This window comes from Lingula anatina, chromosome 2 (genome assembly GCF_051362555.1).
Source record: "Lingula anatina isolate TDL-2025a chromosome 2, LinAna3.0, whole genome shotgun sequence".
NCBI classification, from domain to species: domain Eukaryota; kingdom Metazoa; phylum Brachiopoda; class Lingulata; order Lingulida; family Lingulidae; genus Lingula; species Lingula anatina.
The window spans coordinates 33,031,488-33,056,479 of NC_141768.1; the positions used below are offsets into that span (position 1 = coordinate 33,031,488).

The 24,992-nt window shown below is 34.8% G+C and overlaps 2 protein-coding genes across 4 annotated transcripts; one reads left to right on the top strand and one right to left on the bottom strand.

The window, feature by feature from the left end:
- The first annotated feature begins 673 nt into the window (after window positions 1-673).
- On the top strand, window positions 674-10,562 carry LOC106154165 (growth hormone-inducible transmembrane protein-like). 2 transcript variants are annotated; one of them, XM_087004893.1, is made up of 8 exons: window positions 674-693; window positions 5,418-5,692; window positions 6,924-7,029; window positions 8,240-8,381; window positions 8,688-8,886; window positions 9,214-9,312; window positions 9,570-9,747; window positions 10,012-10,562. In XM_087004893.1, exons 2-8 carry the CDS (start codon window positions 5,485-5,487, stop codon window positions 10,097-10,099), a joined length of 1,020 nt encoding a protein of 339 aa, XP_086861019.1. In that variant the 5' UTR covers window positions 674-693; window positions 5,418-5,484; the 3' UTR covers window positions 10,100-10,562. The 2 variants fall into 2 exon arrangements, with proteins under 2 accessions (XP_086861019.1, XP_086861018.1); XM_087004892.1 differs by lacking the exon at window positions 674-693 and adding an exon at window positions 5,001-5,185.
- Window positions 10,563-10,809: 247 nt separating this feature from the next.
- On the bottom strand, window positions 10,810-24,975 carry LOC106154150 (cadherin-99C-like). 2 transcript variants are annotated; one of them, XM_087004890.1, is made up of 23 exons: window positions 24,854-24,975; window positions 23,004-23,140; window positions 22,730-22,804; window positions 21,269-21,435; window positions 20,799-20,873; window positions 20,374-20,460; window positions 19,980-20,069; window positions 19,640-19,756; window positions 18,963-19,088; window positions 18,264-18,357; window positions 16,746-16,852; window positions 16,342-16,531; window positions 15,870-15,965; window positions 15,351-15,517; window positions 15,095-15,160; window positions 14,732-14,818; window positions 14,324-14,413; window positions 13,979-14,095; window positions 13,737-13,859; window positions 13,130-13,223; window positions 12,860-12,972; window positions 12,346-12,625; window positions 10,810-12,135 (listed from the first exon to the last, which is right to left on the bottom strand). In XM_087004890.1, the coding sequence occupies exons 2-23, from the start codon at window positions 23,056-23,058 to the stop codon at window positions 11,453-11,455; spliced, it is 3,099 nt and encodes a 1,032-aa protein (XP_086861016.1). In that variant the 5' UTR covers window positions 23,059-23,140; window positions 24,854-24,975; the 3' UTR covers window positions 10,810-11,452. The 2 variants fall into 2 exon arrangements, with proteins under 2 accessions (XP_086861016.1, XP_086861015.1); XM_087004889.1 differs by lacking the exon at window positions 24,854-24,975 and adding an exon at window positions 23,305-23,759.
- Between the last annotated feature and the right edge of the window lie 17 nt (window positions 24,976-24,992).

The window sequence follows — 24,992 nt, forward strand, 5'->3', positions numbered from 1 at the left end:
AACTGAAGATGTTCTCAGGAGTTGCCATACCATTAACACAATTCAATTCTCTTATAGATTGTTTCATGGTTGACTTAAATGTTTTAAGGTTGAAAGTAATAATTAATACAGATTCGGTAAATGGTGATTGTAATATTGTTTGTGAGTTCCTGTTTTCATAGTTACTAGTAATTCACACTTAAATTGTAGAAGGAAGATTGTCACGGGACCCATATCTTAGTCTGGTGTTTTTTTTTTTTTTTTATCATTTTCTTTTAACTTTTGTTAAAATAATAACAACTTGTATAACATCACAATAACACACTGGCATCTTTGAAAATATGCATTGGGTGTATATCTAAGGATTATTCATGACTTAAACTATTTATATTTTACGAGAATTAATTGATGATTTAAACACTTATCATAAGCAGCTGAGATAAAATAGATGGAAAATGCAAAAGCTGATGAATGATAAGTATTAAAATGAAAAAAATATTTTTTGGATCCCTTTTCACTGATTTAAACTTATTCAACCATTTTGAAGACTTGCAGTTCCTACGTGTGTTAATAAAGGGAATCGGAGAAGACTGATTGTGCCCGGAAGTGACGTGTAGTGGTGTTAGAAGCGAAGCTGAGTGGTCATTTTAACCTGGAGGTGAACGGGAGAGAAGACGTGTAGTCGGAGGAAAAAGAAGTTTTCTAAACAACCTGGTAAGATAACTCTCTTTTTTTACGCATTTTGGCAGAGAATACTTGTAGAAATAAAAGATGCATGATATGAAAACGTGACACGGAACTTGAAGGTGCAAAATCGTGCTTAATTTGCGGTCAACTTGTTTTGAAATAAATGCTGCATTGACCGCCAGCGCGACAAAGAGCGTTGAGGGAAAATAATTCCCGGGAGTCTATAAATCGTTGTCATGCGGAAATTTGGCATTAATTAGTCATAGAGTCATTAGGCTCATAGACTTCCAATATTAGATTGTCGACTGGGGGCGTTGCTGTCGCCACCATCCTGTCAGTTTGGACGCGGGGGTGTCGTGTGAGAGTGAGACACAGATTTCATTATTTGTATTGTATATACACCTACGTTTGAAATACATTCAGCGTTTTCATACCTTAACTTTTTTTTGTTTAAAAAGAAAAAAATCACACAATTACTTCGGAGGGAAGAATCAATGTTAGGCTATAATAGTTTTTGAAGGGAAACCACGCATGCCTCTCCCCTAATTGTGATTGACAGTGTCCTTGCATCTTGTTGACATGATATCAACTTGAAGTTTACTAACCTGCCCCAGGCCGTCATTGAACGACCTTGTCCGCGTACACTGGAACACTTAACCACAATATACACTGATCCCCAATGCACTTTGAAGAAACTTTCATTTCATATCTTGTTTCACAGATGATGACAATAAAGATAAAGTGATAATACATTTTTGCTATTAATATTTATGTGAACTTGTCCAGTTTTTTGGTTGCTTTGATTTTGCAAGGAGAAAGGATAACGAAAAGATAATATGCTTGGTGTGATTTTTAAATTAAAATGTTTTAGTTACTATTTATAATTGCTTAAATATTTTAACATTTCTTTGATTTGCTTGAAAGAAGATGGCATGCAGCGACCCATAGTTCCCCTATTCACAGTTCAGAACTGGCATGGTTTAAAAAAACTTTCGCGTGTGTGTTAGTGTGTGTGTGCGTGGGGGGGGGGGGGGAGGTAGGGAGGTAGGATGCCTCACATTTACCAAGAAGTTATAAAGAGTCTCATTATAACTTCTTGCATTTACCAACATCAAGTGGTGAGAGTATTAGCGAGGCAGAAAGTGTTTCAGACAGCACATCTGATTAATTATCTATTGTTTATTATACATTTTTTATTCTCATATTTATATATTTTGTATAAAATAACTCTTGCATTGCTTTCTATACAAGGTCTTTATCACATACATTATCATATATGAAGTACTTTTTAGGTGATTTATTTTCATTGTCATACAGATTATTGGCCATTACTGTTATTATGTGTACTATATTTTCATTTAGTTTTTACTTTTACCTTATCATTATTTTGGTACAATTTATACCTTGTTTATTGTATGGTTAATGGAAACATTCCAAATAGGTGTTTAGAGTGCTTTAACACATGATTTTTTTTTGTGTTACTGTAACAGCCTTTTGCTTTTAGCATTTTTTACTATTCTATAGGGCTTTGTACAAAATGTGTATTGGTTAACAATATAATTATTTAGACCAACAAATGCTGGTCTGTGAGAAAAGTTATATAAAATTAATAAATACGCTGATACAAGTTTTTCTAGTTACAAGACTTTTATACAGTTAAGTGAAATCAGTGATGGTTTCTGTGAGAAAATATTGTAATACACCACCCCTCCCTCTCTTCTCTAGGATTAAAAAAAACAAACAAACAAACAAAAAAAACAATTACTTTCCCATTTACTTGTGCCACATCACAATTATTTAACATATAACTCTTTTTTTCACCACAAGACAAGTTTCATTAGAAAAAATTATTTATGCAATATATATGCTGAAAAAACTTGCTCTGATTCATATTAGACTGCATACAACAGGTAAATCTGGTTACCTCCACCCCCACATATTACTCATTAAAAATACGATGCCTCAAACCAAATAATATTTTTTCACACAACAAATATATGCATAAACTTTATAATAGCAAATTATTTAAAAAATTTGACGATGGGCACTTTGCCAATGGTTATCTGCACTCATCCTTAATTTTTTCACATATCGACATTTTCAAGGTGTGACTTTGAACTTCCATGGGTTTGAAGACCTTTGCTAGTCTGAATATCCATGATAATTTTATTTCATTATTAAAATTGATGGTCATTATGCATTATGTAATATTGCAACGAAAATGAAGAAACCTCTATTTTGGACACTGCTTTTAAAGTGACCATTAAAGAAAAACCATGTTACTTACTCTTCTTAAAACTTACAGGAAAGAAACACAGGTCTAAAATGCAGCCTGTGTTGGAAAAGCGATCTAATCTGTTTCTTTTTCTGTTGTACATGTTTGTGAAGTTATCTTTCATATATTGGCATTTTCAATGTGGGACTTGGAACTCCCATGGTCATGAAGCCCAGTGGTAATCAAATTTTCTAAATGACCACGTTATTAATAAAAATAAATGGTGGTAATTATAGTTAATCATTATGTAATATTGCATCAAAATTGACAAAAAGCCAATTTCGTGCACTGTCATCACAAACGTTATGATAAAAAGCAAACTGTGTTACTTATTTTTTTTTTAGCTTAAAAGAATGATTCTTAGGATTGACATACAGCTCAAATAAGAAAACCAGCTGTATTGGATTATCATTTTTTATTGAATTAACGCAACTTTTTGTGAAATTCTCATTTTTCTCATTCTGGCATTTTCTAAGTATGAACTTGAACTCTCATGGGCCTGCTTTTACTTTCATCGGTATTACCTGTTTTGCATAATTTAAATTTGATGTTGACTTTGCAGTTAAGCGTAATATATTATTGCATCAGAATTGACAGCATCCTATTTTGTGCATTATTACTTTGTGCTTTTCTTAAGATGTGACTTATGGGCCTGAAAGACCTTTGAGAGGGTCAGTCTGTAAATTTCCCTTGGGTATCACTAAGCTAAGTTTAGAGTTATAAAGTCATTTGCCTAATTATTAGGTTATTAAATGAGATTACATAAAGCACAGTTGTTGATATTTCCCTGTAAACTCCCAAAGATTAAGCCAGTCTGCTAGATTAATAATAAGGAAGCAGTGATAATTATGCAGGTAAATTTTGCAATATCTCTGGGTCCTCTCCTGTTATTGACCATGTTACCTGTTGTGCATGATTAAAATTCAGTGTTGACTGACAGTGCTATTATAAGCATTATTTATTATTGCATCAAAATTGACAAAATGACCTATTTTGCATCTTTATTTTCTGTTTTTTGTCTGTACATTTGACAGCTTTGCTGCCTTGTTCTTTATTGCTCCCTGAAAATAAGGTATATACACAATGCTGATGACATTGGATATGCAAAGTAAGGGGGGGGGTGAATAACTTGTCACTAATAATTTAAATTTATTCAGAAGTTGTATGGCTCTGTTTGAAAAGAATATTATCTGAGCAATCCTGTATTACAGATCTCAAAATAAAAAACCTGCAAAAATGGGCCTCTTGATTATTTTGAGGAATTACAGTAACTGTATTTTGGGACAGAATTGATGGCAGCCATCTTGTATTTATAAAAATTGGATAGATTTGCCCTTATCAAAACATTGTTTGAATTCCTGGCTGTGAGTCTTTGATTAAATTTGATTATTGGAAGGTATTATCTCAAAATGTACTGATATCTTGATTTCAGTCGTTTGGTTTTCTGCTAAAATTGCTAAAGTTTGAGGCACTTTTTCAATATCTTCTGTTGTGTTTAACACACTTTTTAAAATTTGTGTGATGAGACCAATATATGCTCAGGATCCCTATACAATTTTATGGCTGTCAACCCTGCAAAAAGAGAGATATGAATGCTTGAACATTGCTTGGTAGAAAAGTGAGTTTGGGGGGTGGGGTTATAAAAATGGGCGTGGCTCGTTAGTTTGTGGGTTACACTGAAATAAGTAACATATTCTCAATGGCAAATGGCTGGTTTAAATAGGTAAATTATCAATTTATTTTAAAAAGTCATCAGTTTTGACATATTTGCTTATGAAGTGGCTTTATTGACCGAAGCTGAAAATCAAGCCAAAAATGGCCAAAACATTTAATATTATAGTAAAATTATATCCAATGATTTCTTTTGGGATTGTTGCCTTCAATGTGAATATCTCCTATTGTATGCAACTATATTATGAATTTGGTTGAAATCTGTTGACCCCCACCTTGCCACCCTCTGACTGGTCTCATCATGGACACACACTTAATATAAAACATACAGCTTTAAGTTGTTACAGATTGCACATAAAACATACAGCTTTAGGTTGTTACAGACTGCACATATTAACTGAAAGAAGAACATCTGACCTGAGATGACACCTTACTACTTGCCATTTTGCAGCAAGTCCATTTCCTCAATGTCGTATTATGCGCATGCGCAATCCCAATCAGGTAGCCAGCCTGAAAAGCTCGCTGTAAAATAATTTATATAATCCATAAACGCGTTGCAGAATACCTACAAAGGTAAGCTGTTCCGAAAAGATCTTTACCTTTCTTAATTTAATTGCTGCATTCGAAGTGTCTTAATGGTGAGTAAATCCGCCATTATTATTATAAATGGAGAGAAATAAGTGACATGCGTTGCATCATTGTAAAGCTGACTGGAGTGGAACATTCTAGATTTTCGTCATATATTTAAGCCCTCGGAAGACGTAAATAAGATGTAGGGAATCTGTTTGACTTTGAATATTTACAGATAATTTAAACAACCGCGAAGGAAGCCTAAATCGACGGAAAGTTACCGAGAAAAGTAGCCAGGAAAGATGTATGCGTCAAGGCTGACTAGAGTTCCCCTGACTGCATTTGTTACCACTCTGTCAAGACCCCCGGCGCTTGCCGCCCCAACCCGCCCAGGACTTTGGCAAAAATGTCGGGGGTACGCCAGGAAGCCACAGAGTGTTGGTCTTGGAAAAGAAGGAGTGAAAAGGCCAACCCTTAAGGAAAGAGCAATGGCCCCAGCAGGAGACTCGGGTAAGTATGAAAGTTATGATATTATATATATATCAGGACCCCCCTAACCCCTCTCCCCCCCCCTTCCCCCTCTAAATCCTTCACTGGATATCAGCATCTCCTTAATGTGACTCTTGTGACCACTGGTGACAAAAAAACACCTAGTGATGACAGTGCAAATTGAAGATGTTGGACTGACATGGAAACGTGTTATAATATAATACTGTAATATTTAGTCTGTGAATATTTATAATAGAAAAAACAATATCAGTTACTACTACCAAACTGGTCACCCTGTTATACCAATAAATGTACCCAGTCTAATGATTTTTTAAGTTGTTTATTCAAATGTGGATGTTAAAATGTGCCTGTACTAAGGGTTGGAAGGAGTTTTGAGTGTGGATTTATTTTTCCCCTTGTATAATGATTCTGTAATTATTTGTCCTAGAGTATTAGATAATAATAATAATAATAATAATTTATTAAGATTGCAACCCAGTGGGTTGAAGTTGTACATAGAAAGTTTAAAAAAAAAAATTATAATGATAATAAAATGAATATTTGCATGAATAAAACTGAGTTAAAAGACTGCTAACTGAACTTAAAAATTATTGTACTTAGACTGCTAACTGAAATTTAAAATTATTGTACTTAGGATAAAAGACAGCATAATACTATTGGAAATTTAAAAGTGCATATGGAATAAAAGAGCATCGGAATCTGTCGGTCTTAAATTTTGGCATTTTGTATCTATTGTTAGATCTTAAAAGACGATTGGAATGCTCAATTAAGATGTGATTCAATTTGTCAGAGGATTCGGTTATTTTGTAAAAGAAAGTTTTGCACAGATCTTCCCTTCGTTTTTCTAAAGTGCACATATTTGCCAGGTTCAGGGCTTCATCATAGTGTAGGTCAGGGAAAATAATTTTTAAAGCACGACTTTGGACAGTCTCTAAAAGTTTGCATTGCTCTATAGTTAGTCCTGGATGCCATACAGGGCAGGCATATTCTAGAATTGAGCGCACAATACTTTGGTAAACTTGGATTAAGTCAGCAGGGCTGAGCTTAGCTCGCTTCAGTTGTCGGAGGAAATAGAGTCTTGCACATGCTTTTTTATATATATGATCCACATGAGTACCCCATTTTAGGTCATTGCTAATATGGATGCCCAGAAGTTTGAACTGTGTAACTGTGTAAGATGGGATGATTGTATCAGGCATTTCAAAGCTTGATCACTGTGATTCCATTTCAGCTTTTAATATTGGCAAGGGTTTGCTGGCAGGGTCTTCTGCTCTGGGAATTGGAGCACTATGTTACTATGGCTTGAATGGCGAAGATGGAGCACTAGACAGAGCAGGGTAAGTTTTCTTGTGAACTTGATTTTGTTTTACATTGACTGTGGTAAGCAAGATGGAGGAATTAAGGTAAGAAAGTTAAATTTAAGTTACTAGTATTATGATTGACTCAACATTCTACACCAAGATGATAAAGGATATATGCAAAAAATAAATAACGAAATATATTAATAAATTAATTTTTACCGTTGAATGTAAATTGAACTACAAATTGTTTCAGGTTTCCCATTTGTTCTAAATGCTTACATATATAATTGTCCATAGTAAATTATCTTCACAAATGGAGGAGGTTAAAGGAATAATAACTCTTCGTATGAGATCTATATTTCACAATAAAAACATTGTGAACAACTCATAGAAATAAGATATATTCTGTTTTACCACAAAAACAGCAGTTATAGGCTTATAGCTGTCATTCTGATATCTGAGCTTGTCTTTAGACCACGTGACCTCCATTGATGGCTATACTTTGTTATAATCTCTTAAGAGATAATAACAAAAAAACAAACTTTTTAGAAAAAAAAAAAAAAAAAAAAACAGGGACTAACTTTGAATGTAAAAATGGATTCATTAACCATTGATAAATATGGGAAAAATGTTGTTAACTCCAGGAAAATTCATTTTTTGGCCAAAACAAAAGTTATTATCCCTTTAAGTTTGCATTGGAATTGGTGTGTCTCTAAGTTCTTCACAAATTATAATGCAATTTTCAAGATAGGTATATACTGTTTAAGGAAAGACATTATTACAATTTCAACCAAATAGGGTATAGTAATATTATTAAGATAATTTTTGTTGTTTAAATTTTTCCATTTCAAAATAAAAAACCTGCAAAAATGGGCCTCTTGATTATTTTGAGGAATTACAGTAACTGTATTTTGGGACAGAATTGATGGCAGCCATCTTGTATTTATAAAAATTGGATAGATTTGCCCTTATCAAAGCATTGTTTGAATTCCTGGCTGTGAGTCTTTGATTAAATTTGATTATTGGAAGGTATTATCTCAAAATGTACTGATATCTTGATTTCAGTCGTTTGGTTTTCTGCTAAAATTGCTAAAGTGTGAGGCACTTTTTCAATATCTCTCAATATCAATTTCAGTAGTTTGCTTTTCCTTGGCAAAGGTCTTTGTTCTTGGGTTCCTCTCTGGTTGTTGTTTTTTGGTTTATGAGAGAGCCATTGTCTACATTTTCTATTTATTTTTTTAATTAGATTTTGGCCCCAGTATGTGAAGGATCGGATACATTCTACATACATGTACTTTGGAGGAAGTTTGGTACTGACTGCAGCATCTGCATCAGTAGTGTACAGAACCCCAGCACTGTTAAACCTAGTAACTAAAAATGGATGGATGGTAAGTACACAGCTTGGCTAAACTTTGGGTTGTGAACTCACTGCATGAGCTGAACATAGAAAACATAGTTGTCACTGTTGATTAGGAAACACATTTGGCATTTTTCTCATGTATATTTGCATTTATAAGTGTTTTTACTTTAAATTTTACTTTTTACTTTTTTCTTCACGGCAAGGATTTATTGATATACCACCCACTTTTATATCAGAATTCTCTCACCCATGTCTCTGATCCTGCTGTGTATATTTCTGCAGAATTTTTATTCACATATAATTGTTAAAGGATCATTCATTTCGCACTTACCAGGCTCTTATTGCAACAATGGCTGCCATGATAGGCTCGGGTATGGTGGCGCGCTCTATTCCATATAAGCCAGGTTTTGGAACAAAGCAACTGGCCTGGATGGCACACTGTGGTATCTTGGGGGCTGTGGTGGCGCCACTTGCTTTCCTGGGTGGACCGATTTTACTGCGAGCTGCCTGGTACACGGCTGGTATTGTGGGAGGTAGGTGTAGACATACACTGAGTGGTGTGTGTCATTCAACAACAATATAAGAAAGTGATTAAAGAGATTCATCAGCTTGGTGATGTATCACCGGTCAAGGGAAGGGTTTTGTCCATAAGTTTCTGAAGTCTGCAAACTTTTACATTTATCTTGGTTGACAAGTTGGTTTTCAGCTCACAAAAGACTTTGTCCAAAATTGAAATGTGTCAGGAAATATTGTAAGTGAGTGTCACAATTTTTGGTAATTTAGTTGGGTTTTATGTGTCGCCTATTGTGGTCATGTATGTTGAAACGTAAAGTCTCATTCAGTAAGTTTTGTATTTTCAGGTTTGTCCACCATAGCTCTTTGTGCACCCAGTGAGAAATTCTTGTACATGGGAGGCACCCTTGGAATGGGACTGGGAGCTGTCATTGTTGCCTCTTTAGGTGAGTGAACAGGGATCTTTTATCTTAATTTAAGGTATCACTGAAGTATAATCTAATTTATAGGTTTAATCTAGGTTTATTTAAGTATAATCTGTTGGTTTAATGATAAAATATGAGGGCTTACATTTCAAAGACTACCTTTACATTACTTGCTTGTTTTCTGTATTACCCAGGTTTAAATTGTCTTTTATTAGTTTCTTCACCTAGCCGCACTGTTATATATATAACTTGAACATTGATTCTTCTTTGTAATCCAGGAGGCATGTTTTTCCCCCCTACTACTGCCTTGGGTGCAGGCCTTTACAGTATCTCCATGTATGGCGGACTAGTGGTGTTTGGCTTATTCATGCTCTATGATACACAGAAAATTATTAAAAATGCAGAGCACCATCCCATGGATGCTTACGCTATGGAGCCATTTGATCCTGTCAATAAGTGAGTATAGGTCAATGGTATTTCCATATAGTAAACTAAGAGGAGTGTCTTGTATTAATTTTTTCCTTCTTTTCTTGTGAAAGTTTTTTTTTATCGGTGTAAAAGAAACTTTCCAGAGGGATGTTAATGAACAAATAAATGTCACAAAAAGATATGTAACTTATATATTTTTATGGGCTCCTTCACAGATACAATCTTTAAAGTTTGTCATGTGTCGGTCTTTCAAGAATTATGATATACTTTTTTTTTTTTTTTTGCCCCCAGTGCCATTGGTGTATATTTGGACACAATCAACATCTTCATCAGGATTGCCATGCTGTTAGCAGGTGGTGGTGGAAAGAGAAAACGATAAGACTACAACTATACATTGTGACACCAGGTGGACTATAAAATATACTATCTCATTTACCATAGGATTTATTTGAGACATTTATTGAACTATTCAACACCGCCTTCCTATCTGGTGACTTTATAAGTGATGTCTTCGTATTATATGAATTATTTTAGCCTGGGGTGACACATATCTCATTGTAGAAATGTACATATGATTGCCATTTGTCATTTTGATTTTTCACAAAGAAATTTTTGTTTGTGGGGTTTATACTCTGTGTTACAGTGTAGAAATGTTTTGCTTGAGGATATTGCTTTGTTGTAAAGGGCAGTTTGAAGTAACTCCAATTAAATTCTAAGTATTCATTAATTTCATCATAACTTATGGCTGAAAAAGATGCATTTTGATAAAAGCAAACTGAGCTATATACCCAATGTCAATACAGTATTTAGAAGATGAAGAAATAAATAAAAAGAAAAGCTGGTGTTGTTATCACAATTGTTATTTCTGTCAGAAAAATAAGGTTGACATAGTTTACAACGATTTTCTAGCACATTTTGTTTTTATGTAGGTAAAAGTGAGAAAGTAGTATTATCTAAATACAAGTGACTTGGTGAGGAATTTTTTGTTACAGTAAAAAATTTTAAAAGCAAGTATTGATAAGTTTGCTTAACTGTTAAGTTATTTTAGTTTTCTGCAACAATTAGTTACAACAAAGATGAAAGTTCGCATGACATTCAAACATTTTTCATTTTTTATTTTCAAAAGTGATACAAAAATGTGTTATGGCATAATTATAGTTCAATCAAATGAGAAAAAAGTAGAGGAACTTTGCAGTGATCTTTTGCGGGAAACTTCAATAATTCTGTTAATAATTAATACAAACATGCTTGAAAAAATTCTAAACAGAAATCTGGGACCTTTTCACATGCATCTTTCACTACTAGTGGAAAATTGGATTAAGATTAAACATACAGCACTTTGGAATACAGATTCATGCTTGTAAGTTCTCAGTATTGATAACCAGCAAAATTGTTTCTCTAATAAAAAAAATCCATCTGGTATATTCTGCTCTTGAAAATATTGTCTGTCATTAGTCCTTGCTATTAATGTAATAACCCACTAAATTCATACTTCACTGATTCATTACATATCCAAGAAATGATATTTTTGTCAGGATATGTGAAACAGAAAATTGCATCAAAATTCTGGAAGCAGAGTTGTGATTATAATGAGAAAGTATTTTTAATATTTGAAAATTATGAATCTTGCAAAAAGTGGAATGTGATGTCCAGATTTGTGGTAGTATAAATGTACATAACAGGTAAGTCTCAGGAAATTGTCCAAAACCATGAATGAATCTGTTTGAGTGGCTTATAGTGCAGTAAAAGATTCTTGCAAGGGTTTGCCATTGCTGGAGGTTTGCGGTGGAGGCACGTCTCCATAGTCAAGAGTTTCTCTAGGAATCTCGTAGTAGCCTGCAGATATAGGCCCAGTTTCTGTGCTGGGCTTCTTGGCAGCAGACCATGTTTTAGTATCAAAGCTGCTAATGGGAGGATGATCATAGCCTGGATGCCATGTGTTTGTGTTGTCGGGGAAGCCCCATTTCTCAAAGTTGTCGAGATCATCAGGGGGTGGGGGGAAGTAGTCTGGGGGAGTGGCTGCTGATGCGGCTTTGAAGGAGTCCATGGATGCTTGTCTTGGATATGTGTGCTGAGAGTGCTCACTGGGCTGTATGTGAGAGCTGACTGTGGTGCTGGCTATGGTACTGTCTTCAGCACTCATATTGTACATGCTATTGGGATGTTGGAAATACTCCTCCGCATTCATCCTCCTCAACAAGTAGTTTACTTTGTCCAGGTCTTCGTAATGGCTGGCAGCATCGTCGGGCATGTGTTCGGCATTAAGGACACTAAATGACATACGGTGTTCCTCAGAGGATGGCGACTTGGTATTTCTCCGCCATCTTTGCAATACCACGATAATGACTACAATGGTGATTAGAAAGAACAGCAAGTTCCCTGCCACAACTCCTATGATTATCATGGTGGACAAGGCTGAAAATAGTAGATGGTACAACACATTTGATTTTCATACATAAAGCTTCTCTTTGGAAATTGAGAAAAGTAGGCCTACAATTATAATACATTTGGAACTAAACAACCACACAAGTTTTACATAACAACATTGTACTACAAAAGAAAAGACCTAATAAGGTGTAGTCTGCAGTCTAGCTGACTAGACAAACAGTATTCAATAATACTTACGTTCAGCTCTGGCCGTGATACGCTGCTGCCCATTGTACCCTGTGGTGGTGTTGTGCTTTGTTGTACCCTCATTGCTATCAGTGCTACTGGGGCCTCTCTCACCTAACACAATTGTGGCATCTGTCACAGCTACAGCAATTGTGGACTGTGATATGAGCTCACTGCGGGCTGTGCTGCTGGAAGTTCCCTGGGTCGCAGCTGTGGTTGGTGTTGGAATATTAAAAGTGACAATCACAATAGTTGTGTCTGCTTTTGTGCTATTTGTGTCCCCTTCAGATACCTTGAAAAATAAAAAAAATAATGAATGACAAACTTTTAGTAAAAATGAAATATGCCATAAAAATAGCTGGCAAACAATATATGTAAAATGTGAGGATTTGCAGATAAGCACGTGTCTTCAGCAGCAGAGTCATAAGTGTATTCAGTGTGTTTAAAATGACATCAATAGGTTTAAAGAGATCAGTTAATGTATACCTAACATTACTTTCCTGAAATCTTATTATCGAATGCTTACTTTGAGTACAAGGGTAGCCTGAGAATACAGAATATCTCCCAGAGAGGAATTGAGTGTCAGTTGACCAGAGGTGACATCAATTTTGAAGGCCTCTTGGAGGTCTGCTGGTACCACTGAAACAGAAAGAATGTGAGACAATAATTTATAAAGGTGTCACTTCCAAGATTATCATAAAATACTGAATAATAGATATATTTTTTGTATCGACTTGGAAGTTTCAAGGTAAAAAGCACTGGTATATCATTCAAACTACACAGAGAGTCAACTTACCTGTATCAATACTATATTTTAATTGAGTGCCAACTGACCCATCTGGATTGGCTGCACTTATGCTTTCTGGCTGTATAGAAACAACAGAAGGGCCCTGGCAAAAATAATAAAACGTGAATCATCTCCATTTCAGTGGTTTAAACCAAAAGTAAGTTAATTCATTCTTAGCTAGAAAATCCTTTTGCTACATTCTCAATTTACAATGAAAATTTAATGTATGAGATGTTCATCATCAGCTTGAGCAATTTTAACTATTGCAACACAGATTGCTCAGATTGCAGCTGATGCAAAGACCATGACCCTGGTTAAAATGTAATAATGGCTGGTTAAAGGTTTTTTGGCACTCGCAACAACACCACTGATGTATACTTCTCTATATTCTTCTGTTATTACTTTTCTATCTGCCATCTAAATTTCATTTTCTTAATTTTTACTAAAACATTTTTTTCTTTATTAATAATTTTTTTCACTCTGGCAGCTTGTTGCCCTCTTTACTGTGGCAGCCTAAACACTTGCTTAGTCTCTGTAAACTTATATCCAATGCTGGAAAATTAAAATTTTTTACTTCTACCAGTGAAATCAAATTGATAATACCAGAAGCACTTACATCATTTTCTACTGTTGCTGTGTATAATTTTCTGGCGAAAACTGGATGCTTGCCTTTGGTTTTTGTGACAGTAATTGTCAAAGTACCAATAGAGCTGAGAGCACCAGCCTGCCCAAGATTGTCCTGGAAATCAAAGTAAAAACAAATAAATGGTAGAAAACAATGAAATATAAGGACAAATCTGATAAAGTTATACTAAAGTTTTGTGTACCAGAAATCAGAAATACAATCTTGGAACTTACTGCAACTTCGAGTACACAGGTAAAGGACGTGGATCCCCCATAGGAATTTAGTTCCTTGGTAGTCATGATAATACCAGAAGTGTTATCCAGCAGGCCAAAGTAACCTTCCCCATTACTCTGCAGTCAAAAAATGAAAAAATAAATTAATTGAATCAAAAGCATGAAACTTTTTAAATTCAAATCCAAATAATCATCATTGCTGGTTATTACATGCATACCTGTTGAGCAGTAGCTTTTAATTCTATTGAATTAGAAGATAAAATGTTGTGATGATTATATTTGATTTGTGTTTGGCAGTATTGAATTTGACTAAATTACATAATTTTCCAGGTGTAATTTACCCACCAGCAGTCTGTAGCTGAGAGGAGTTCTACTCTGATCTGGATCCATGACTTTGTCTCCAAAGTTGAAGACAAATGTTCGAGGAACAGTACCCTAGAAAATGAAATAAAAAACATTAATTTTCAAGTATTAAAAAAATGAAAGAAAGAGGAAAAATTCTTCCAAGAACAGTTCCACAGAAAGATGGAATTAAAAACAATTTTCCAAATGTGACAATTTTTATTGCATGATATATATAACTAACAATATCTTGTCTCTTATTACATCACATAACTACCTGTACATGTATTATGCATGAAAGCCTCAAATCCTGGTTGTCATAAAGAAACCAAGCTGACAAGGTACTACTTAAAAGGTTTTTTTATATTTTCAATTTCTATTTATGTTCCTTGAAAGGAGCTATTAACCTACCTCCTCCATGCTAATATTGTAGGAGTCTTTGGTAAATTTTGGTGGTGCTTCATTCACATCATTGATGTTAAAAGTTACATCTGTAATCTAAATTTAAAATAGAATTCATATATTTATAGTTTTCATTTCATATGCTGATTCACTCAGTTTTGACCTAAAATGCTGAGCAGATAACTTTAATTAAAAAGACAATGTATCCCAAGGCCTATATTTTTTTTTTAAATTTGCTTGGAATTTGAAAAAAAAAAATTATTTTGACCAAAAAGTTACATGTACTAAAAAAAAATATTCCAGTAAGTTGTATTGTTTAAGTACATTATGTGTCAACAGAGATTATAAGCCAATTATATCCAGATAACTTACACTGTCCACAGAACCAGTGAAGCCAGACACTGAACACGTGGAAAATAGTTTGTACTGTAGGGATGACTGAAATATGAAACAATATTTAGTAAGACGTTTTGTTCAATATCTAAATTAGTGATTCCTTTTCAAACAAAAATAGTTTTAAAAAGAACATACAAAATATTAGGTTTAATAGAATCACTTACTAGTAATATAGTAAATATATGTGATATAAAAAAGATACATGATGATGATTTTTAGCATGATCACTTACTGGAAAAGTATCATCATTGTTTTTGTCAAGTGGATTTTTCAGAATTAATCTCCATTGCGTTGTGTTTAGGGTAACATATTCTGCATCAGGGGGAATCACAGCTTGTAACTGATTTACTGTGACATTGATCACACCAGCTGAAGGTCTTATTTGAGCTAACACAGAACCTGGGGCAAAAATAAGAAGCATGGGGTTTAAAACCATAAAACTTCATATTTGATAGAGTGTATTAAAAAATTCCACAAAATGAGTATACTATTACATATAATTTACATTCATGGTAAATTTTCTTGCCTTTCTTATGACAATTTTTTTTTTTGTAAAAATCCAAGAGAAAAGATAATTATACCATAGTTTCAAAGCACTGAAAACTGTTAACTACTCACCTTAGTATTTAAGTCATATTTATTATAAAATTAAATGTTTTCTTTAACATAGTGATATTTTGATTTACTGAAGATTTGAAATCTTGACTTTGTAATAAATTTCGCAATTTAAACACTTATCACTATTTTTTACCTGTGGCCATATTTTCTGGCAAATCAACAGAGTGCACAGTTTGTGAAGTCCTGCTTACTCCTTGGCTAATCACTTCTATACACTGCAGTTGAGAAGCTACAACCCAAGAGGAAAAAAATAAGTCTTACAACCCTCAATAATTTAACTAATCAGAAAAGAGAGTCATTAATGCCTAATCACTACAATAAAAATGATTTAAGAATGAAACTTAAATAAATTATGTTTGATCCAGTGGGCCACTCCCCCCTCCCCCCAGCTCCAAAAATACCCCTTTTTCTTCTCCCTTCCTTGGATATATGTCAATGCCAAGCAATTTTTCTATCCGTGGACCCAACGTTACAGCGAAATTGTCCTCATCTACCATTTTCACTACTGGTGAGCTAAGTGAGGCAAAAAAGTTAACTTTATATCCTTGTACACCTCCTTCTCCCTTAGCAAAATCAAAACAAAGAGAAAAGTTTCTTTTCCTGACCTATGCTCTGTGGCAGAGGAGGTAATGTAGTTGTCACTGTTGTAGAAGGCTGCGTGGTGGGTGGTACTGTTGATGTGGTAGACGATGTTGATGTTGATGTTGATGCAGCAGTGGTAGTCTCCGTCTGGTTGACAGTGATCACCAACACTGCAAGTGCCTGCCTGGTGACTGGGTTGTCTAATTGGTAAGCCTGGAGATGGGGAACAAAATTTTATGTAATGCATAGGGAAAATATATCAGTATGCACAGCTCTTCATGATACACTGACAGAGGGAACCTTAAAATTAAGGTGAATTTCTTTCTTTCTTTTTCTTTTGCTGAAAAAATGAAAATATTTCATTATTTCTAAGACAGCTTCATGTAATTTACTTTTTGCACACTTAAAAGAGAAAAGAGAAACTTACCCCCAGTGTAAGGGTGACTTGAGAAGCTCCAGTAAGTGGCCTTGCTATACCAATAGTGCCAGTGATGTCATCTATCAAAAAGTTGCTGGAATACTCAGTTGGGTGCACTGAAATAAGAAAACAAAATGCTTCTATAAGATTTCCATTGCTTTCTTCATAAGGCCACACTTTTTTATTTTTATGGATGACATCCTCTGGTGACCCCGAAATCGGTGCGAGAGGGCGAAAAAAAAAAAAGAGTCCGAAAAAAAAAATGCTGCTTAAGTAAAGGAATGCTGTCAGTACTCAGCTGGAAACACAAATTTACCACAGAAACACGTATCAAACTAACAATATGTCTTTATCCATGCTCTCAAAATATTAAAGCATTGTGAATACTTCGTAGAGAGGTAAAAAAGTCATGAACAGACAGGCCCGTAGCCAGGGGGTTTGAAAGAACCACCCCTTTTGCTGGGAAAAGGTCCACTCTGGGTAAAATTTGATCTAGATACATTAAGTTTTTAAGGAAAATGGTCCACTTTTAAAAAAAAAGAACCCCCCCTTTTGAAATTGCTGGCTACTGGCCTGATAGACATGCTGCATATTACCCAATCTATTTAAGGTTATTTCATGCATTTTGTTGGTATAACAATCAATAAAACAAATATCAAACAAACAGCATGTCTTTATTTGTACTCTCAGAATATTAAAGCATTATGAACACTACACAGAAATGTTACAAAATGATGTAAAGATATGCTTAATACTACCAAATCTATAAAAGGTCATTTCGGTCGATGCCATTTGGTCTACTTCGACTCACACGAAGCAGCCAAACTGTCGGGTGGCCTGACCGACCCACAGCCCACCAAATACCTCGACACCCTGTCAACCCTTTTTTCGCTACAAAAAACCTGGTATGTGCTGCTTTGGACAGGATGTCACTGAAATTTTCCGGGCGATAATTGCTGGCCGCCGCCAGCCTTTCGCATAATTGTAAAAAAGTGGATATCTCCATGCCCAATATCAATGGCATAACAATCCAAAACGACGGCTCCGTTCTCTCTATGACTTTATATAATTAATTTTCCTGTAATTTGAAAGTAATCCTAGAGATGAATTTGATGGCAAAGCGGCCATATTTCCACGTGGCAGTAATACGCATGCGCAGAAAGCTCATTTTCCGGCAAATTCAATAACGACGTTTGCGACAACCGACTTCGATGGGGGGGGGGGGGGGGGGGGGTGGAAGGGAGGGGGGATTTTTTTTTTTTTTTTTTGAGAACGGACGAAAATCGGTGCGCGTGCAGGATGTCATCCATAAAAATAAAAAAGTGTGGTCTAATCAATGTATAATATAAACATTTTTGTATTTAAAAAGTTCTTTTTTAAAGTTTCCTATTAAGCTGTTTGAGTAATGGAATGATAAAAAGTGAAACTAGTCACTAGAATATTTCGACTCTGCTATTAACATTTGTCATATGCTACAATAATATTTTCTCCAGTTCAGTGTTAACTATTTCAGAGCAGTTTTCTCACCTGACTTGATCTGGTACCTGACAGCAGTGTTAATCTGCAGGTCCTGGTCATAGGCATGAATGGGAGCTGGAGATGTGGTTACCACACCAGTTTCCTGGAATATGTAATTTTACTGTCAGTTATATATGACTTCTACTTTACAGGTGCAGATCCAGAGATGTTTTCTGACAGTCTTCCAAATTATCTTTCTTAATCCATCCTCCATTTTTGACCGTCTTCCGACAGAAAATATTAGATACCCGTCAATGTAAACTTGAAAATCTGACTGTCTTCCGGAAGACCCAGAAGATGCCCTAAATCCGCCCCTGCTTTAGACAACTGAGGTTTATCGGCTCACATACATAACTATAGAATTCAAACTGATACATTTTAGAGGAGAAAAAGGTCACTTAGTTACAATTACATCTTATAAAATTACAATAAGCTAGCTGTCAAGCCACAATCATCATAATGCAAATCCAGAAAAAAAAGGGTGCCGTTTATATGGTATAGCACCAGTAGCTGAAAAAGATTCCAGCTCAACATCAAAGAATTTCTGTACTATTGATATCAAAAGTCAATTTAAAAGCAATTGATAAATGTTTGACATTCCAAAATGTCCAAAAATAGGAGTACTCAAGGTAAGACTCTGGGCCTAAAATGAAGTTTAATGTTGGAGAATATCAAGTGTAGTTTTGCAGCAAGATCTTGCCCTCTAACCTTATCAGTGACAGAGGCAGTGTAGGCATTCTGAGTGAAGGCTGGGTTCATGTTATCCTTGTCTTCCAACCTGATCACAACAGTGGCAGAGGAAGAGAGGGGCTGCTGGCCATAGGCTGGATCATCCTGGAAGTAAAGATAACATCAGCAAAGCTGCCTTTGTGTCCATCTTGTCATGACTTGAAGAATGTTTTAGATAAGCATCATCAAGGAGGCACATTATACCTTTGTACCTAGGTGACCATCAGATATTATCCAAGGGATCACAATCTTTTAATTGCAGACTAAATATGTCTTGAACACACTGTTGACTTTATGAATAAAATAAAACTGTAGAATGCAGTGTTCTCTTTGAAGACAAAACTAAAGTTCTGTCTCTAGGATTGGTTAAGGTATGGCATTAATTAATTCAAAAGTAAGTGTAAAATGAAACCAATGTTGTATGCTAATAATATACTTCCTATTTCAGATGATAAGCTGCATTCACCCACCCATGACTCAGGGGAAGGCCACATACAAATAAAGTGTGTGTGTGTGTGTTCTATACGAAAAGCAAGAAAGGATGGCCTTTTGGTGTCTGCCTTTTAACTTATTATTTTTTCTTTTCTTTTCTTTTACTTTTCTTTTTTTTCTTTTTTTTTTTTTTTTGTTAAATAATTTTTTTTCTGTCAACTCACCACAGCTTTCACAAGGATGCTGTAGGTCCCCGGACCTTTGCTATAGTCCAGCTCCTGGACAACAGTCACCATTCCTGCTGTTGGGGCAGGTATGGCAAAGTGACCACTGTTTGAATCCTTAAAATGAAATTAAATTATTAAGATTACAGTGACCAACAGATTGTGTAGGTACAGTCAAACGTCAGAATAAAATATTTATATTGTCATAGAATATTATGATATCATTCTATCAGATTAAAAAAAAAAATGCATAAAATAAAAACAAACAATGTTTTTATTTGAATGAAAATAACACATAATATATAAGTATACATAAAATGCATAGTTATTTTATACATACTGTGATATAGAAGCGCACATTTCCTCCAGTTTTATCAGGATCATTTACTTTTTCCTTGAGGTTCATAATTGTGGTACCCACGGGAGATAACTGCAAGCACATAGTGAAATAACTCTAAATGATGGCATCTCCAATACATGATTTATTCTTCAAATATCCATAAAAGTAGGCAAAAATTAATACATTTTTGAATGCATGAACTAAATGCAGTTAAGAATGGCTACCAAATTACTATGGACCAGTCCAACTTCAACTTAGAGGTAAGTCTTGTTTAACACTTAATCCTATTTATTTCATTTAATTTCACTATAAATTATCATTGTGCTCTAGGACAATCTACAAGCAGTCATTCTGTTGTCTGTCATGCTATGCAAGATATGATAACTAGACCTACCTCGGAGATACTGAGGAAGTATTTGGAAGCTGAGAAGACAGGGGGGCTTTCATTTACATCCACTACATTCACTATCACATCAGCAGCCTGCAAGGTGGTAAATGTAACTTATACAGATATTGAATTTGAATACCTGGCCCGGAGTCCACAACTACATACTATTTTGATTAAAGAATCATTTTTCTGATATTCAGATTTCACAGTTAACAGAAGCATGCAATATTTTAAAAATACATTATTACCAAAAAGAAAATACAAGGATGACCCATTGGATATCATCAAGATGCCATGTACATCAGAGAAAATGAGTTCCATCAATTTTATGTGAATTAGATGAAGAACTTCTGGTGGAGAGAAAACAGCAGAAAAGAGAGAGAGAGTGATATTTTTTGTAAGTCTTTATGACTATATGTGATAAACTGTACCTGCTGCACTCTAATCTGCGCACCACTATAACCCACTGTGGTACAGCTACTCTGGATAGTGTATCTCAACGTGTCCTGGTAACAAGAAAAAAAAAACGAGTTCTAAGTTATATCTTTTAAAATTCATATGTCTAATTTCATATTTTTCGGTATGTGACATTTTTAAAAGAGTCCATTTTTATTGTTTTGTAAATAAAATATGTTTAAAATAATATGGGTTAAAAGCAATTTTGATATGTTTATGAGCAGACCTGCTACTGTCTCTGCTATAAGCAAAATAAATTGTTTGCAACACAAGGCTCCTCTCTTAGCAAATAATCTCTTTTATCTTCACATGAAGCTGAAATACAATCATTTGGCAAATAACCAATGTTGCTTATGAGTTAAACTTATATTTTTTTTTACTTTTTTCTGGGAGGGGGGAGATGGGGAGAAGACTTAAGAATAAAGCCTCACAATGTATAGCTCACCGGATAACTGTCATCATTATTGGGATCCAATGGTTGCTTTAGCACCAGCCCTCTGTTTAAACTCTCCAGAGTGACCAGTCCACTAGGAGTATTCCCCACTGGTGACATTCCATCCAACTGGACATTGAAGGCTGTTGATGAAGGCTGGAATCTCACTAACACAGCACCTTGAATGTATAATGGTCATGGTTGGTGCTGTTGTTTCGATAGTCAGGGGTTATTCCACATTATTTTTTCTCATTGACTTCTTTTCCCTTTCCACTGTGGAACAGCCTGTTACATTAATCTAACATTATATCACTTATATGCTATTTCTTAAATGTCAACCTCTCCATAGAAATAAAATGTAATAGATATTTAAAACAAAATCTATAGAATTTTACTGGATGATTAAATGAAAAAAAAATCATTTTCATTCTTGGTTGGGCAAAAAGTCTTATTTATGTTGCTAACATTTCAATGATTGCAATACTAGTTGTCTTGTAGACTGCAATAAGTAAATCTATAACAAGAATGGTGGGTTCTTAGAGCAGAAAATTTGTACAGCTGTCAATCACAATTGGTACCATCAGGTACTTTTACACCAGTAAATTCATCTTTAAACATATAACATCATGTCATCTTCATTTTGGGGCCGTAGCGATAGTCCGAAGGTTCAATAGTCCGAAGGTTCATTGGTCCGAATGTTCACTATAGAACCTTCGGACCAATGAACCCTTGATTAAAAAATCGATAAAAATGTTACCACTTTTCGGACCAATGAACCTTCGGACCAATGAACCTTCGGACTATCGAGACGCCCCCTTCATTTTACAACTATGATGCATTTGGTCAGGTTAAGTAATTTTTCTCTTTCTTAACTAGATAGAAAAAGTAGATGCCAAAAGTGAAAGCTGATTTTGCATACAAATTAAGGTCTCGGCCCTCCTTGTGCCTGGTGCCAAAACTGAGTGGAAGCCTCCATTTCTCAATCTCAGAACCCATTTATTTCTCATAAACCCTACCACAGATCAATTGAGGTGAATAAGGACACAAAATCCACATTAAAGTAAATATGAATTGTCTTACAAAACAATATACATTGACAGATAAGCTAAATTACTCATTATAATGAGATAATAAATGAGTTGATGAGCTGAGTTAACTGCTGTGAACTCAGGTGAGTTATCCTGTGACCTGATTAATCATCTCTCCCCTTGACTAAATGTCAGTTCCGGCAAAGCCACTAAGTATCTTTTAAAATTGTTAAAACAAACTGTTTTAGATTGATGTGAGTTTATCAATCCAGGTAGATTTATCAATAACTTCAGTAGGTTAAACTTTATAAACTATGGACAAAAACCAAAATCATCCAGTGTAAACAGTGTTTAATTCTTACAACACCAATTTTGATACATGATAGTGACCACGCAACACAGTTTTCTCACCTATCTTGTGGTAATGGTAATTAAATTTACTCACCAACCCTTGAATTTTCAGGGACCTGTTCAACTCCAAGTTCTGGTCTTGAGTACATGACCTCAATGCACTGACCATCTGAAACCCCCAAAAAAGTGTAACTTCTTAAATTTGATAACATAACCAGTTTTCTTTTACACTATGTATACAATTACAGTGTTTGTGCAGTGAGTTTCCCTTGTAGTAAAATGCATTTTTCCATAAAGAGAAAAACCATGAAAATTTTAATCAAAAATAAAAATTGCAAATAAATTGAAGACAAACAAAATAACCTTACCTGCTTTAAAAAATAAGGTAATAAACATTCCAATGATAAACAGTTGTTTCCACATCTTCAGTGTGCACAGCTATATCCAAGTTTGTATTTGTCAACTTTTTAAAAACCTGCAGCTGAGAACCCTATAATCCTGAATCCTAAAATGAAACAAAAACAAAACTTTAAAAACTCCCAATCATGAGCAAAAACTGCAGTACATCCAACTTGAAAAAGAGCAACACTTGAGACAACGTTTGATGTTTGGAAGCTGTCAGAATATTTGCCTGGTTGGTGGTTCACAAAACAAAAAGCATCCTTACACAGATATATCCAACACGGTCTTGATGAACTTGTACACCTCACGGACTTCAGGGCAGCAATGTCAGCCACTCCTGTTATGTCTCCTGCCTACGCTGTATGTAAATAAGAGATCAAATCCAGGCAAGGACACTTTTATATCACATCTATTTTTATTTTCTCTCTCGGACAATGAGACAACAGAAGTCTTTATGCTGGCTTCCTGATGCAGATTTCTCCAGACATGCAACCCAGAAGCCAAGCTACGCATGGACCCCATTAAATGGACGTCAAGAGATAATGCTGATTTGCTTTGTCATGCAAACAATGGGGATTTTTTTTACCATTTTTGGACAGGATATTTTAGATGATGGAGTTTCTTCTTTTTATAATCTAATATGAAGATTGAGCATGAATACGTGTATGCTGAGGGATAAGCTTGAAGTTTTTGAATGTTAAAGATTTTAAATTGCTGGCAGAGTTTAAATGTATCAAACTCAATTATAGGCCACTTGTTTTCACATTTTGCATGCAGCTCAACTTACATAATGCACAAATTGAATATGTTCTTGTCATATGTGAACTATAATATTAAAGAAACGAAATTTCCAATCTTCAAAAGTGATCCATACTCAAGCTAAAAGGGTCAAATAAAAAGAGTTGTTTTCACGAAAGTTCAAATAGATATAAATTTCCCAAGCCATCCATCTGCATTCAATATATCTTTCAATCTGTGGGAAAAGAATGCAAGGCGACAGTCACATTAAGACCTTCAAAAAGTATAGATACTGCACGGCACCAAATATGATAAACATCCTCACTGTCCACTTATATAGCTGATACAATGAGATGATCCCTGGAGATGACTTATATATATATATATATATATATATATATATATATATATATATACAGAGGGGGTACTTCATCATACGGTTCCAGCTCTCTGTGAATCACTCACGCATCAGATCTTCATCGCACCAAACTGTTGTTTTCTACATTAAGATGAGTCAATTGTCCATCTGGTCTCTGGTCTAAGTGGTCAGTGGTCAGATAGATCACTGTACACACCCAGTCTAACCAGCTATAATGGTAATGGTTTTCTGCATACTGGTGCGATGTGGAGAGATAATGTGGGAAAGCTTGACAAAGTTTTGTAAATAACCAATAAACATAAATAAAACTTTGACACCTAGATTTTTTTCACACGAGTGGATTATTTGAATGTTTTTAAATGGGATTTCAGTTTTTTTTTGCTTAATACTGCAGAGTGAGAGGCATTCAAGTCTACTTAAAATTATTGTTCACTATATTTCATCAGAAATCTGCAAAGGTTTTCCATTTAAATTTGGTTTATCATGTGACCTGCTAACCAAAGTCAACAAACAACAATATTTATGAGAAATTCATAAAAAAACAATTCTTCAATTTCAATTTCTTTAACCTTACCTGTATAATAATTTTATTCCTTATTATAAGAAGGACGTCTTTCCAAAGCAATAAAAGCATACAGAGGTTTCTTGCCTTTAAATCAATAAAATAATTTATAGAATCAAACTTACAAAAATACTTGCCTTGCTGAAGTTCCTTTTGAAATCTCTGCAGCAAATATAATGCTCTCCTCTTTCAGAATACTAAAACTTAAATCCCCTGTTGTGTCACTGAGCACAATTAGGTAGTATATGACTGACCCAGGCAGAATATTCATCACAG